The sequence below is a fragment of the Symsagittifera roscoffensis genome, chromosome 4, assembly GCF_963678635.1.
Source record: "Symsagittifera roscoffensis chromosome 4, txSymRosc1.1, whole genome shotgun sequence".
Taxonomy (NCBI): domain Eukaryota; kingdom Metazoa; phylum Xenacoelomorpha; order Acoela; family Convolutidae; genus Symsagittifera; species Symsagittifera roscoffensis.
Genome location: NC_087065.1, coordinates 19398751 through 19414213, shown reverse-complemented (window position 1 = coordinate 19414213; position 15463 = coordinate 19398751). Strand labels below are relative to the sequence as shown.

Here is a 15463-nt window from a genome sequence, read left to right as displayed (position 1 = left end):
AAACAATAACTTGAAACACAGTTCGCGCGGTTTCTTTTTACGATCCATTTATTAGGAGAAAAAACATGAAGCTAATCCTGGGAAAGTAAAGTTGCCTTTTGGCAGGCTTCAACGGCGCGTAAGATCTTCTGCGTCCAAGTTTGCATTTAAGACAAATAGTTTTTGTTCAGAATTTATTCAGTGAATTTTCGGCGAGCGAAATGATAGTTTTTAACAAAAAAAAACTTTTTGCCTCATTGAAGATATTGACTCCCTGCAATTAAATGTGAAAACATAATTTACCGCCAATAGTTTTTTGCAATTTTCTGGGGGTTTGAAAGTTGCCAAATTGGCCAAGTTCTGGACTAAGTTATGCGCGCTCTGAAAGTTTTATTCCTAACGCAAATTATTTAAGCGTGGCTAATCATCCCGCATAACAAAATCATTCCAAATTGAATTGAGGCTTGATAATTGATCGTATTAACTTTATAGGGTGGAATCCCTTATAGTCGAAGGACCGAATGGGCGAAAATCGAAATCAGCCAATCAGATTTCAGAATTCCAAAATGTGGAAAGAAAGAGTTAAGAACTCAAAGAAAACAAGACTGCTTGTATCAGGGCGAGGCTTGAATGCTTCGACTGCTTTTTAAGGTCTATGTAGCAGTAAAAACATGAAAAAATTAAATGTCAAAAAATTAAAAAAAAAATTAAATATGAGATTTTTTGTGAAAATCATTCCCCTATGCGCCATATAAAGTACAAAGTGATAGATTTTGCTCCCATTAACAAATCAATTAAGGCAAATAAGATTCCTTCAACCAATTTGGAACAATTTCTAAGACGGATTATTAAGTCTCCGCTGACGCGTTAATAGCGCAAAATATATCGCTCCTTAATTGTCCCAAATTAGCCGAGATGGCCATCTATTACTTTACGAAAAATGATCACAGGTAAAATATCTTTTCAAATTTAAGTTCAGGACAACAATACTTCTTGAATGATAAAAAAATCTTCAAAAATGGCTAGTTAATAAGTTAAGAAAATTGTCTGAAGGAAAAAAACCTACCACGAGCACAAATATTCCGTTACTTTTGTTACGAAAGTCGGAACAGTAAAAATTTCCATGCACTTAATACTAATTTTGGTTGAAAATAAAAACAGCAAAAATAAGTTTTCGAAATTTCACTGACCACCGGCAAATTGGAACAAATATTATATTTCAAGGGTACCGTTATATATGATGCAAAATATTGCTTCATTCAATTCCTTTCAATTGAACAGCAATTGATTCATTTTAATAATTGACTTTCGACAGTTTTTCTTTTCGGTCCATCACCCATGTTTTTTGCCCATTCGGTTTTTCGCCCATGAGAACAGCCCCATTTTGTAAGACTTAATGGTTCACCCTTGATATTTGATATTGTCCAAAATGTATAGCTTTTCAGTATGTTATTTTCCCAAAAACTATTCGATATGGATCAAGGGGGCCGTTGGAACACTGAGGGCTTTGCCTTGATAGACGAGCAGTCACCTTGAAACGCTCTATCCATCCCAACTCAAACAGAAGAAAACAAGACTGCCAAGGCGACACCCTGAATCTTCCAATTGCCCTTTAACGTCTATGGAGTAGAGTTCCGTACGAATTTTTTTTTCAGTTTTCTTTGTTATTTTTAAAACCATCCACCACATACTATGTAAAAAACAAACTGATATGTTTTACACTCATCAAAGTATTCAATAGACCAAGTAGCATGCCTGATTTCATATATGTTTGGCTTCTATGTTTGGAACGGATTAAATCTCCGCTCACGTGTAAACAGCACGAAATATATCGTGCAATAATTGTCCCAAATTGACCACATTGTCAATTTTGAACCCCATAATTTTACAAAAAACAATCATTTTTGTCTGGAGAAAAACACCTTGGGCACTAAAATCAAATATTACTTCTTTTCCTTCAAAAAACGGAACAAAAAATTAATTGAATGAAAAAGAATTTTCTCGGCCGATAATAGTCTGCCTAAATAACAGCATGGTGGATTTTCTCTACCGTGTTAAAAATTATTGCCTTCAAATTCAAACTTTTCACCGACATTTTTTTAAATAAAAGTAAAGATATTTGAACTGCGGAATTGCCAATTAAAGCTCAAGCTCGCTGCCGCCTCCTTTTTAATGTGCACGCAAAGTTAATTAAATCGGCACAATAAAGCAACTCAACATAATAATTCAAAGAGGGCGTTTCCAATGCTGCAAAAACCCATGACGGTTAGCTGCCATGTATCTGACGGCACAGAAAATTCAAAAATTGGTCTGATTAATTTTTCCCCTCTTCTATCGTAACGCAAATGTTGCCGAACATTTCGCGAAAATTCATGCGAGAAAATACATTGACTTTGCTTTTTCTTGCAAGTTCTGGATTCATTTCCCAAAAAAGAAGCAAAAACTTTCATTCAAATAAAACATTACTATTGATTCTTAATGCTGATTTTGACATGTTCACTGAGTTTTCAAGTTTCTGCTTTTCTCCAACTGCTCCTCAGCAAAATCTCTCAATGGAGAAAGCCTGTTTATGAATCTGCTAAGCCGAAATAAAAAACAAAAGGAAACAAGACTGCTCGTATCAGGGCGAAGCCTTGAAAGTTCCGACTGCCTATTAACGTTTATGGAGCAGTAATAAGAAAAACAACATAAAAAAAATTAAAAGAAATAAAATAAAATAAAATGAAAAACGTTTTTTCTAAAATTTGAAAATTTTTCTATGAAAATCATCCCCCCACACGCCATATAAAGTACAAAACAAAAGATTTTGCTCCTTGTAACAAATCAATTATGGCAAATAATCTTCGTTAAACCAATTTGGAACGATTTCTAAGACGGATTAAATCTCCGCTTACGCGTTAATAGCGCGAAATATAGCGCGTTAATTGTCCCAAATTGGCCAAAATGGCAATCTTTAAACCCTCATAACTTTACGAAAAATGATCACAGGTAAAATACCTTTTCAAATTTAAGCTCAGGACAACAATACCTTTCGAATGATATAAAAAAAATTCCGTCAAAATGGCTAGTTAAAAAGTCGAATTTGTCTGAAGAAAAAAAAACCCCAACCCGAGCACAAATATTCCGTTACTTTCGTATCGAAAGTCGGAACAAAAACACAAATACGTGGAAAATGAATGTTTTTAAAGTATTTAAAATATTTGAAATTTTTCTTCAAAATACGTAGATTAGAGTTACAGTTTGAACAAATTATTTAAAGCTACCAGATTTTTCTTTTACCCCCAATTAGTCCTTATATAAAATTTGCAAACTCAAATGCTTGCGCGCATTGCATAAAACACAAATCATCAGTGGAGTTCCTGCGTTGTTGAGGCAATGCAAAATCTCGTTCCTTTCAAAAAATGTTGCGAAAGTAACGAAAGTAACGGAATATTTGTTCTCGGGGTGGGTTGTTTTTTTTTCTTCAGAAAAATTTCGACTTTTTAACAAGCCATTTTTGACGGATTTTTTTTATTTATATCATTCAAAAAGCATTGGTGTCCTGAGCTTAAATTTGAAAAGATATTTCACCTGTGATCATTTTTCGTAAAGTTATGAGGGTTTAAAGATTGCCATTTTGGCCATTCTGACCAATTTGGGACAATTAACGCGCGATATAATTCGCGCTATTAACGCGTAAGCGGAGATATAATCCGTCTTATAAATCGTTCCAAATTGGTAGAACGAAGCTTATTTGCCATAATTGATTTGTTACAAGAAACGAAATCTATCTTTTTGTACTTTATATGGCGTGTGGGGGGATGATTTTTATTAAAAATTTCAAATAAAAAAAAAATTTTCATTTTATTTTATTTCATTAATTTTTTCATGTTATTACTGCTGCTCCGTAAACCTTAAAAGGCAGTCGGAACATTCAGGGCTTCGCCCTGATACGAGCAGTCTTGTTTCTACCTTTATATTTTATCTCAATTAGTGTTCGGATATTGAGATAATTCTGGGCCAGAAATCAGTTACGCTGTTTTCGTCCGTTGGCATATTTCCGTAGCAAGAAAAAAATCAATTTTTGTTTGCTTGCCTCAAGGCTAAACATTAAGAGGTACACAACTTTCGTCTTTTCATAAGAGTCCTAATAAATTTTAAGTATATTTATAAGATCATCTGGCTCGTCAATCAGGTCAAATTGTGATACATCAAATCGTATGAGGCATATAAAACAAATCGATGCTCATTCGGAAGTGACAAAAAAGTTTCCAAAATGCCAAAATGTTCTATTGCGCATAATGGATCTCGTTATTTTCTCGGAATGGAATGAGCAGAGCTAGAATGACGTGATGTATACACCATTTTTATTATTGTTACAAATGAACTGCTCGGGAAAAACTCCGAATTGAAAAAAAAATGTGAAAACTATTTATTCAAAGTGCTGATTAACTTCGACTCTCGTGAGAACTAATTTCGGGGTGATCAGAAATACTCTGAAAAACTTGGGACGACTGAGCAACTTCTGAATGGAGACTGCAAGCTCCACATCATTTTTGATCTGTCCTTAAAAAGAACTAAATGTGTTGATGCGACTTCGTCATAAAGAAACCACCTTATCCGCCGATATCGTCTCTCTAACTCTTACGGCGTCTAATATCAGATCTGGAAACCCTTCAGTACACAAGGTGTACTCCCGCGTTTGCAAATCACCAACGATGCTTTCGCTGCTGTGCTCAAAGTTTCTTTTGATGATCAGATCATGATTCCTGAAGGTGCATGCGTTGTATTGCAAAAAATTCCTAGCATGTTTTTCTCGATTCCAACTAGAATCCTGAAAAAACCTAAATATGGCCAAAACTCTGCTGCTTTGTAAAAGTTAAAATTTGGTGAGTTCAAACTTTGGAAAGAAAAATATGCTTCCTTGCGCTCTTCTCTTACTATTATAATCTATTAAAAATGACTTATTTTGCTAGTATTGAATAAAGCTAAAGTACATTGCAAATCAATTATCAGCAATTGTGTTTCACTGTTATAGATAAAGACCAGGAAACACCATTATAATCGATTTTTAGCTATTTTTTGTTATTTGCCATTCAATTTCAACAAGGGGCTGGTTGTTTAGGTTATGGGGGTACCTCAGGTGGCGGGGGGATCTGAGTCAAGTGGAGAGTGGATCAGGTGGAGTAGAGATGGTTCAGGTGGGAAGGGGGCAAAAGGGCCGAAGGTTGGGGTGGGGCAGAGCAGCTCAAAAATCGATATAAGGCAATATCGAAGCTCGGCAAGTTTTATTTGGCAGTCAAGATAGATCATCTAGATTATCTTAAGTGAATCTTGGAAAAAATGTTTGAAATTAATTTTCTCTAGAACAAAATTATAGCAGTTTGTTCCCAAAAACGCTTGTTTTGAAAAAGAAATAGCTGACTTTTCATTTTTTTGGTTTTCAAATTGCAGCTTCCAAAAAGCAGGGTTTTTATTGTTCCGAATTTCCATACGAAAGTAACGGAATATTTGTGCTCGGGGTGGGTTTTTTTCTTCAGACAAATTTCTACAGACACTTTTTAACTAGCCATTTTTGACAAACTTTTTTTATATCATTCACAAAGTATTGATGCCTTGAGCTCAAATTTGCAAAGGTATTTAATCTGTGATCATTTTTTGTAAAGTTATGGGGGTTTAAAGAGCCATTTTGGCCAATTTGGGACAATTAACGCGCGATATGTTTCGCGCTATTAACGCGTTAGCGGAGAGTTAATCCGTCTTAAAATCGTTCCAAATTGCTTGAAAGAAGCTTATTTGCCATAATTGATTTGTTACAAGGAGCGAAATTTATCCTTTTCTACTTTATATGGCGTATGGGTAGATAATTTTCGTAAAAAATTTCAAATTTTAGAAAAAAAATTCTTTTTACTTTAATACATTTAATTTTTTAATGTTATTACTGCTCCAGAAAACCTTAAAAGGCAGTCGGAACATTCAGGATTTCGCCCTGATTCGATCAGTCGTGTTTACTTTCATTTTTAAGTTCTCATGTAAGTATGCAACGATTATCGAGGGAGTAATATTGACTATTGCCGCACCTACTTAGATTATTGTTTTGTTGACACCGCTACGATAATTTATCGATTTATTTCTAACGTCAAAAATCTAGTAGTGCAGTAACCTTTTACGCCCCGCTGGGTTAAATCCCTGAATTTGCCAACTATATTAGTACCTGAAGAAAGTTTAGGAATTTGTTTATAGAATGAAATTAATAGAAATGTTTAAAAAACGACTTTTTACAATTTTTTTTCTTGGAAATCTACGCACGAAAAATCAATTAGACTTTGTTAACTTTGAATTTTTTAACCCAATTTTTCACCTGTATTCATATTGAATGATTCCCAAGCCAATTTTTAACCGAATTAACTGCTTTGCGTGCTCATTTATTTTTGTTTACACGCTTTTTTTTTCGATCGCTTTGTACACAACATTCAAAGCTTCTTCGATTTGTCTTAACTGGCGGCAGTTGCAATAGCACATCAACCCATTGGAAATCGTTTAGAAAAATGAGTTGAAAACATAGATAAGGTTGGTTTCTCTAATCCTATATTGAAGGAAAGGAGCTTTCTCATTATTTGTTTATAACAGGAGTTGAGAAAATGAATGTTTTGTCTCGTTTTGTGAAGTGGTTGAAAAAGTTGCTGTTTTGCGTTAGCTTACTTGGATAGAAAGGGAGTTGATTGCTCATTTTCATAAAAATAGTACAAGGGCTTTATTTATTACCCTATGAGTCTGACCGGCATTGTTGAAACAGTGAAAGAACCAATGCAAAGTGATTGCCCTTTCTCAGAGACAATACCGATTTGAGGCCAAAAAATGTTAATTCAAAGCTTGAAGCAGAATTATAATGAATAATAGAACCTTTGGTCTTAAAACGGTATCGTCTCTGAGAAAATGCAACAATTTTGCGTTGGTCTGTTGACTGTTTGAAGTGCCATTTTGAAAAAAAAATCATTTTCCGGTCTTTTTAGAGTCATGATTTCACAAGTAAAATCAAAAACGGAAGATGTTTTATATAATTTAAAAGGCACATTCAAGAGTGCCGAAGAACAGCATTATCAAAACTGAAGATGAGGTAAACTGTAGTAAAAAAAATGATGCTTTTTGAAAACTTTGAAGTCTGAATTTTCGGCAATTACGCCTGAATACTGGTTTGTTTTGAAGGAAAGCCTAGATAAAAGTTTAAAAATTTTTAAAATTATGATTCGCTTACCAAAATTAACAAAGTCACGCTTAACATGTGGCTTCAAATACAAAAGAAAAAATGTCTTGTCATCCTTGGCCGATTTGAGTAAATTAGTTTGTCAATGCTTTGGGTTGATTCTTAAAATTTTGGCTCAGTTGATCAACTTTTCAATTTCGGCACTGCTTTTCCTCGGCAAGGTCTTACTTCGGCACTGTTGCACTGCTTCCTTTAAAACTCTTAAGCTATAATCTAACAGAGTAGATTCAAGGAGTGAAGTCTAAAAGAACGAAAGAAGACTGCTCATATGAGGTTTGAGGAGGGTGTTCAAATATCAATATAAGATTGTATCGAAGCTCGACTATAGCTGGTTTTTTTAGCAGTCAAGATAGATACTCTAGATGTATCTAGACAAAAGTACTAGACAAGAATTTAGACAAGAAGTATCTTAGACAAAAAAATCATAAAAATCGCAAATCCCCCAAACATAAATCTTTCCTATTGGAAAAACAACCCAAATGGTGTATTACTAGAAAAACATTTTTTATTTAAAATAAAAATAATAAACAAGACTGCTCAAATCAAGGTGAAGCCCTGAATGTTCCCTCTGCTTTTAAAGTTTTATCGATTAGTGTTCCTTTTAAAAACATGGAGAAATGTTTGTTTTTTAGTTCTTTTTCTTAAATCATCCCCCCACACGCTGTTAAAGCTCAAAACGATGTATTTGAAAAGGCGCAAAAGGATGTAAGGTTACAGCTCAAAAGGATATAATGACGCGAAATATATCGAGAGTTCATTGTTCCAAATGTGCCAAATTGGCAATCTTTAAACCCTCAAAACTTTACAGAAAATGATCACAGGTGAAATGACTTTTTGTATTTGAGCTAAGAACAACAATACTTTTTGAATAATATTGAAAAATCGTATCAAAAATTGCTAGTTAAAGGCTCGAAATTAGCCTGGAGAAAGAAAACCATCCCGAGCACAAGTGTTCCGGCACTTTCTTCGAAAGACGGAACCAGATGTTCTAGCGGGGATGCGACCTTCTCAATTCTGGTTGCCAGTTCATTCAAAGGGTCCCCTCTTTGGTATAATTTTACGACACCCGCAAAATTTTCTGAAGGCAACATCGGCACCAATATATACAAATTGAGGGGGGAACTTCTAATCGGCGCCAAATTGTTTTTCTTCAAAAGTTTGACTGCGGTGCAGAAAAATTAAAATTTTGACAAAGTAGGGTCTTTTTAGTGTTTTTGTAGAGCTTGTAAAATCAAATTGGTCGACCTAATAAAAAGTTGACAAAGTTTATAAATTTATATATATATATATATATACCACCAAAACACCCTGGGTCATAGTTTTTTTACCACTCTCTAAGAGTGTTTAGATAAGTATAATATAAAATATGAAATATAAATGAGTGCTATGGGTAAGAATAGTTGATTTTGACTGACCGTAACTGCAAATGATTTGGTGACACTAGCAAGACTCGAAAGCGTGAATGCAATGGGACCCCCATCTAGTTTGGACAGGAACAAATTCACCTAAAAAATACATACATAAAACTATCTCCCCTATATCAAATTAGGGGCAGATTGTTCACTTGGTTATAGGTAATATTTTTCAGCCAACCAGATTTGAGCATAGTACATGCAGGCCTTACTGCTTGAACTTGCCATTTAAGTTTAGGAGGGAGTTCATCGGTCCATTAAGGGGGAGATTGTTCATATGGGCCAATCCTAGATCCCCGCCTGCATCAAATCAAAAACTCAGCCAATAGATTATCATGAACGTAATCTCCGAAATTAATTTTTCAAAAGCCCTTAGACGATCAGTGTAAATTCTGAACTTTCTCCGGCTGATAAAATTAGCTCGAACTTAGAAGTGCAGTTAGAAGTGGAAAACTAGCAAACTCGATGAATAAATAATTCATCATGATTTGTAGAAAAAGCCAAAGTTTACCTGAAGAGCGAAGCTTTGTGGTGCATTCGATGGAATTCTGAGGTTGTAAATATGCTGAAGTGGAGCATGCGCCTAAAAAAATAGAAAACAAAGTTAAACAAAACTGCTCGTATCAGGGCGAGGCCCTGAATGTTCCGACAGCCTCTTAAGGTTTATGATGTATGCAGTAATAAAAAGAAAAAATTAAATGTAATAAGTAAAAATGATTTTTTTTTTAAATTTGAGATTTTTTGTAAAATTCATCCCCCCACACGCCATCTTAAGTACAAAGTGATATATTTTAACCTAGTAGCAAATCAATTAATGGCAAATAAGCTTCCGCCAACCAATTTGGAACGATTTCTAAGTCGTCAAAAATCCAGTCAAAAATGGCTAGTTAAAAAGTCGAAATTTGTCTGAAGAAAAAAACCACCCGAGCACAAATACTCCGTTACTTTCGTTACGAAAGTCGGAACAATTATACTAGAGATGAGCAATCTGCTAAATTTTAAGTACTGTTCCAGCGACCTTGACACATGAACAAGATTAAGTTAAGCTGAATATAGGCAACATAAATTCCAATTTTTTCTCCCCATTGCTTCAGGCGGAGTGGGAACTGTTATCCGGTTCAAAATTTGTCTATGCTTAATTAACCTCGTTATTACTAGTTAGGGTTTTAGTTAGTACTTATCACAGGAAGGCGGGGTTTCGTATTACCATGAAGGGAGGGTGCTACTATGGAAGAGGTTCACTAAATAATAAAAATTAGCAAATTTGAAAGAGATTTAAGTTATTTTTAATTAGATTTCAAGCGACCTTCAGACGCAAATGATTTGTACAAAATTAACGTTTGATTGCAGAAAATTTGTTCTTTTAAAATATTTCGGTCTGTTCCAACTTTTCAAACCTCTATTAAACTTGAAAATTTAAAAGCGTTTTTCTCAAACTGGGTTGACATAAGGTGGAAATTGAAGAAGACAAAACTTGCGTAGAACTTGCGCATTATAAATATGATGTTGTTTTGCGGATTTTGGAACAACAAGGGTATAATATCTAAAAAATTGTAAAAGTTGAGTTCCTTTTGTGTGACATAAGGTGAAAAATGATGAAGTCAAAACTTGCTTAAAAGTTGCGCAGCGTGAAGTCCAAAAATTTGTATAACTTAAAATTGTTTTTATTTTGTAGCCAAAAAATATCATTTTACTATAAAAAATACCCGGCATGGCGACAATTCGTTGATCAGATCAAAAGAAATTAGATGAAAGGGTTAAATTGAAAAACACAGAAACTAAAAAACAAAATTAAGCGTGAAACAAAGAGTGAAATGAGGAAATGCCCAACCCCTCTGCGTCCTCGGAGGATAGTTCCAACCCAAATTGATTCAAAAAAATTGGCGTATTCAAGTAAGGGAGACTCGCAACTTTTGTCGGAATATTTAAAGCATAAAGCAGTCATGCCGATTTCAAAGTAGAGCTCAGGTATAAGTGCCAAAGCAATGAATGGCTTTGAAAGCTTGCGCGTTTTTTCATCTTCTGGATACACTGGTGCTAATACAATTTCTTGAATTTTACAAGAATTGGCCTGAGCGAAAAGAAAAATGCTAATTTTTATAGATTTTTTATTGAATACCTTCTGAAAAGCGTTAGCAACAAAAAGATGTTGGCAGCAAATGCTTCACATGGTCTCCTCAAGCATCGCCAACCGCATAAATAAGTTATAAATTTGTGGCGGCTTAGATTGAATGTTTTTTCTTTTGTGGAAAAACTGCTGTTTTTTCTTAGTATGTTTTCTTCTCATGACAGAAATTGCTTGATAAAAGTGGAAAAAATCCACCGAAACAACGACGTTTTAGATATTAACATTGTTCAATTACTCTTATCCTATTATTAATTCATTTAAACTGGCTAACTATTTCAAAACTGGTGCATCAACCAAAGCTTGAGGTTTAAAACTTGATAAAATGACGAGGGAAAAGCTTTAATAATCCCATCTGCATTTCAGACTGTGCTGCTTACAAAATTTCCGAGTTTTTGTTGGTGGCAGATTTTAACATTCAGTCTTTGTCATGCCACTCCGAATCAAATAGAAGGAGGTTATCTTCTGTGAGGATCCTGCTTAACACCAAATGCATGGAAATGTCTTTAAATGAGTGTGGGCTGAATCAGTTGCTCTTTGTCGCTGAACAGTTCTGGCGCGTGACTTGTACTTAGGCAAGTTAACAACTGGTTCGAGGCTAACAATGCCAGCGTTTTTCACTTAAATTATACTGGGGGGCTCCAATGTTTTTTCTTTCTTTTTGATAGCACGCTTAACCTTGAACTAATACAGTTTTTAAACAGACCAAGAAAAAGGTTTGATAACCCTAACAAAAATAACCCCAGTTTTTTTTTGAAAAATTGCTTGTGTGATGTGTTAATTTTTTCTACACTGAATGTTGTCAATTTTTCCTAACTTAAACTCATGCCTTGCAGTCATGCTAGCTTAACGTTTTAAAATGAAAATGTTTTTTTCTTAAAAATTTTAAACTTTTGAAGTTTAAGTTCGCGCACGTGTCAAAATTGTTGAGTTTGTCACTCACTTTTTAATTTCTCCCTCGCAAGGAAAGTTTTTGTGAGCAAGTTTTCTAAATGTGCTGAATATTTTATCTGCAATGGTGGCGACAAACGCTTCACACGCTCTCTTCTAGCATCGCCAAACGAAGTCATCAGTTATATGGTTGTGGCGGCTTTGATTGAAAATTTCTCCATTGTGGAAAAGTTGCTGCTCTCTCAGACTGTTTTCTTCTCATGACAGATATTAAAGGCATGATAGTATCAGCAAGTGTAATGATTTCTTTGATAATGGAAGGAAGTCGTCGAAACGAAGATGTTTTAGATACTACTTTTGTTCAATTACTCTTATATGCTGGTAGTTCATTTCAACTGTCTAAGTACTTCAAAACTTGTGCAAAATTAAAAACTTGGATTGCTCGCTGGATTGCAATCCACCCTCAGTCACCGCAAAACACTTTGCACAATTCGCATGGTTTCTTAATCTCCATAATTAGCAAATTTTTGGGCTGCTAGATGTCGCTTGCTACGAATTGACGCTTGGTTTGAATTGTCACCCTTTAAAATAGCTGCCAATCGTTGCTTGCAACCAATTTTTGCTTGAAAAAATTGCCGCCCCACAAAAACACACATACTTTATAAAACATCATTTTTAAAGGTTTGGCGAAATTATAATGTTCTCAAACCTTAAAATGCTACGTAAAAGCCTAATTATAATTTAATTTTCGCAGTAATTGACCAATTAATGCGTTGTTTTTGATTGCCTTTTTTTTAAATCCGTTTTTATAGTAAAACGTTAGACCGAGTTCTGCATTTTGAATTACACTAAATTTGGTTTTGACTGCCAATGAATCTGAACAAAATAAATTAACCTAAAACTGCTCATTTTGACGTTAAATGTAGTTTAATGCTGGTATTTATTCGAAAAAAAATGTGTCAAAAGCGCTAATTTTGGTAGAAAATTCAGTTTCTTCAAGGTTACTGATGTTGCCAAAAGTTCAGCAAAAATGACAGTGCTAATTCAAGCTATCCGGACAAAGCACATAAAAGTTGAACTTTGAAACCCGTTTTCTTCAAACTGGGTTAGTTTTAGACAAGAAAAGGAAAGATAAAAATTGCTTAGAGTTTTCGCAGAATTATTATGGAACAAGTAGTTTTGCGAAATTTTAATCCAAAATTGTATTCCAAAAATCTTTCATGAGAAAAGCTATATATAAGTTAAGTAAGATTTTTCAAACTGTTTTGGGTGCTGAAATGAAAGGCAATTAATCTCTAACAGCAAAAAGAGCTGTCAACAGCTACTTAATTTCTACTTAACAGATTTTGCCACATTTGGCATTACTTTGTAGAGAGTTGCAAAATGTTTGGACTTACAGAACAATTAGAAACAGTCATTTTTCCGTTTTTACAGAGAAACTCAAGACGAGAAAATCAGGGTTTCAAGGCTGATGGTTTCAAAATAGTTATGAGCTATCATCGCCAAAAAAAAAGAAAACAATACGCGGCCAAACTGTGCATTCTGTGCATTGTGTGCGGATACCGCAACAGGCCAAAATCAGGTTTGTCGCGGAATCCACATCATTGCTACTTTTTTATCTTCTCTGCTGTTATGGATTCCACAAACAAATTTGCGGAATCCAAAACAGTCTGTGGAGTCCACAAACAAACTATAAGACATATGTATAGTTAAATTGAGCTGTTGCGGAATTCGCAACTGTAAACGGAATCCACTAAGTGTAAGTGGATTCCGCAAATTGTAAGTGGAATCCGCATTTTACTTGAGGATTCCGTTTACATATATGCATATAAGTAGTAGCGTTTAAAAATATATCTTTTAATCACCAGATTTGATTTCAGTAGACTAGGATTTTACTATATCAGTGATTGGGATTAATGGAAACCAATTAAACGATTATTATTTGGGATCAATGAAATCCCAAATACTGAACTATTTCGACGATAGCTATGCGTTGGGTTTATAATCACTCTCAACCTAATGACTCCAAATAATTAATTTTTTCCATATTTATTCCATATAATTCCAGTTTTTGGGATTCCATCAATACCAAATACAGACCAGTAATTGGGATCGATAGAAGCCCAAATACTGATCTAATTTGGCGACATGCTGTGTGATGTATTTCCATACACTCCAAACTCAATGATTCGGATTATTGAAATGATTTGGTGTTGTGCTTCCAAAATACTAAAAGATGACATCCACCGATTTAAGTAACCAATGTTTTAAGACTTGTTTGTGAATTCCGCTGAAAATTGTTAAGTCCTTGCTTTTAAATTCCATTGCTAGAGATAAGATTTCCAGCTCTAGTTTTTAATTGTTCATATGCAGGATCAGGATTTAACAAAATTCCAAATCCACCTACATTTTGCGGAACCCGCTTACATTTGCGGATTTCGCTTACATTTTGCGGAATCACTTTACGGTTACGGAATCCAAAACAACTGGTTATTTTTGTTTGTTGCGGAATCCGCGACACAGCAAATGTGCCGACAAAATTTACGTTACACTCATATGAATCCACGGAAATTTTGTAAGTGGAATCCAATTATATTTTGGGACACGTTTAATGATTAGTTTTTGGAATCCAGGAACATACAGACAAAAAATTGTGCGCCTATCTAGTGCACAGTTTGGCCTCATAATGTAGCAGCTTAGGTTGAATCGTTTCCAAAAACGATATTGCCAACAATTTGGAACCATCTATATCAAGAAGCAAAAAAGGAAACAGAGAAAATTTAGTAAAAAGGGCAATTTGTCAATTTTGAATAACTTTTGCATGCAAAATTTACTTTATAGGTGACCTTGAGACATCTTTTTTATCTGAAATTTAGCTTTTAATGCAAAATTGATCTGAAATAGGTTATTTGCTCTTTTTACTTTACTTTGTCAGTTCCAAGTTTTTACAACTCTCTATAATACAGATTTTCACATTTTCACAAACAAAGAAAATAAGTCAAATCGAAAAAAGAAAAACAAACAAATCGAAATAAGCTGGTCAGAAAAAAACTGATCCAATTGGCTGACCTGCTCAACAACATTTCCAGCGAACCAGGACACAATCGCAACATTCATGAGGCCGACAACTAGCCACACGACCAGCGAAATAATCGGCAGTGTCTCGGTTTCCTTTGTCAAACTGTATATACTCAAGCACGACAACGGCAAATTGGCTGTGAACGTCAGCAACAATAAGCCCGAGAATATCTTATCCGCCTTTGTAAGGGTGTTTGTCATGTATTGATGTTGGGTTCGTAATTGTTCAAACTCCATAATAACTATTTCCTCGTTTTGAACACAAGTCTGAAGTTGGGCGGAAATATTTCGAAAGTGTTCACACAGCAACATGCACGTTGCGACGAAAATGACCAGAGGTAAGTTCATTGCCGATGTTGCCAGCATGTTCAAGCCTATACAAAATTTTCGGTTATATACATCACAATTTTTCAGAACCATGGACTGATATTGATGACTACATCCGTTCAAAAATTTGGGTCAAGCCAGTCATTTTACAATGAGATCACTCATCTGCGAGCAATGGATGATAACTATTGAGTTCATCAGCTCTTCCCGGTTATTCGCAGAATAAACTTTGATCAAAAATGGGCTGAAAACGAAACTTAAACCCTCCATCCCCATCCCGGCTTACTATTTCCTTAAAGGTTTGGTTGTTAAAGTTTCTTATATCACCGTATCACGGTTCTTAGAGTTTTCTAAAATTCACGTTTTTTCCAAGCTAAAAAAATTTTGATGCAAGCTTAGTGGAAACAT

The 15463-nt window shown here is 34.7% G+C and overlaps 1 protein-coding gene across 2 annotated transcripts in view; it reads right to left on the bottom strand.

Annotated features, from left to right (window-relative positions):
- The window catches only part of LOC134844249 (uncharacterized), a 56557-nt gene that overhangs the window by 11561 nt on the left and 29533 nt on the right, over positions 1–15463 (bottom strand). For both annotated transcript variants that reach the window (XM_063860838.1, XM_063860839.1), the window contains exons 6-8: positions 14720–15102; positions 9146–9217; positions 8638–8727 (exon numbers count right to left, since the gene is read on the bottom strand). In XM_063860838.1, the coding sequence (XP_063716908.1) occupies positions 8638–8727; positions 9146–9217; positions 14720–15102 (545 nt within the window). The remainder of the gene's footprint in view (positions 1–8637; positions 8728–9145; positions 9218–14719; positions 15103–15463) is intronic.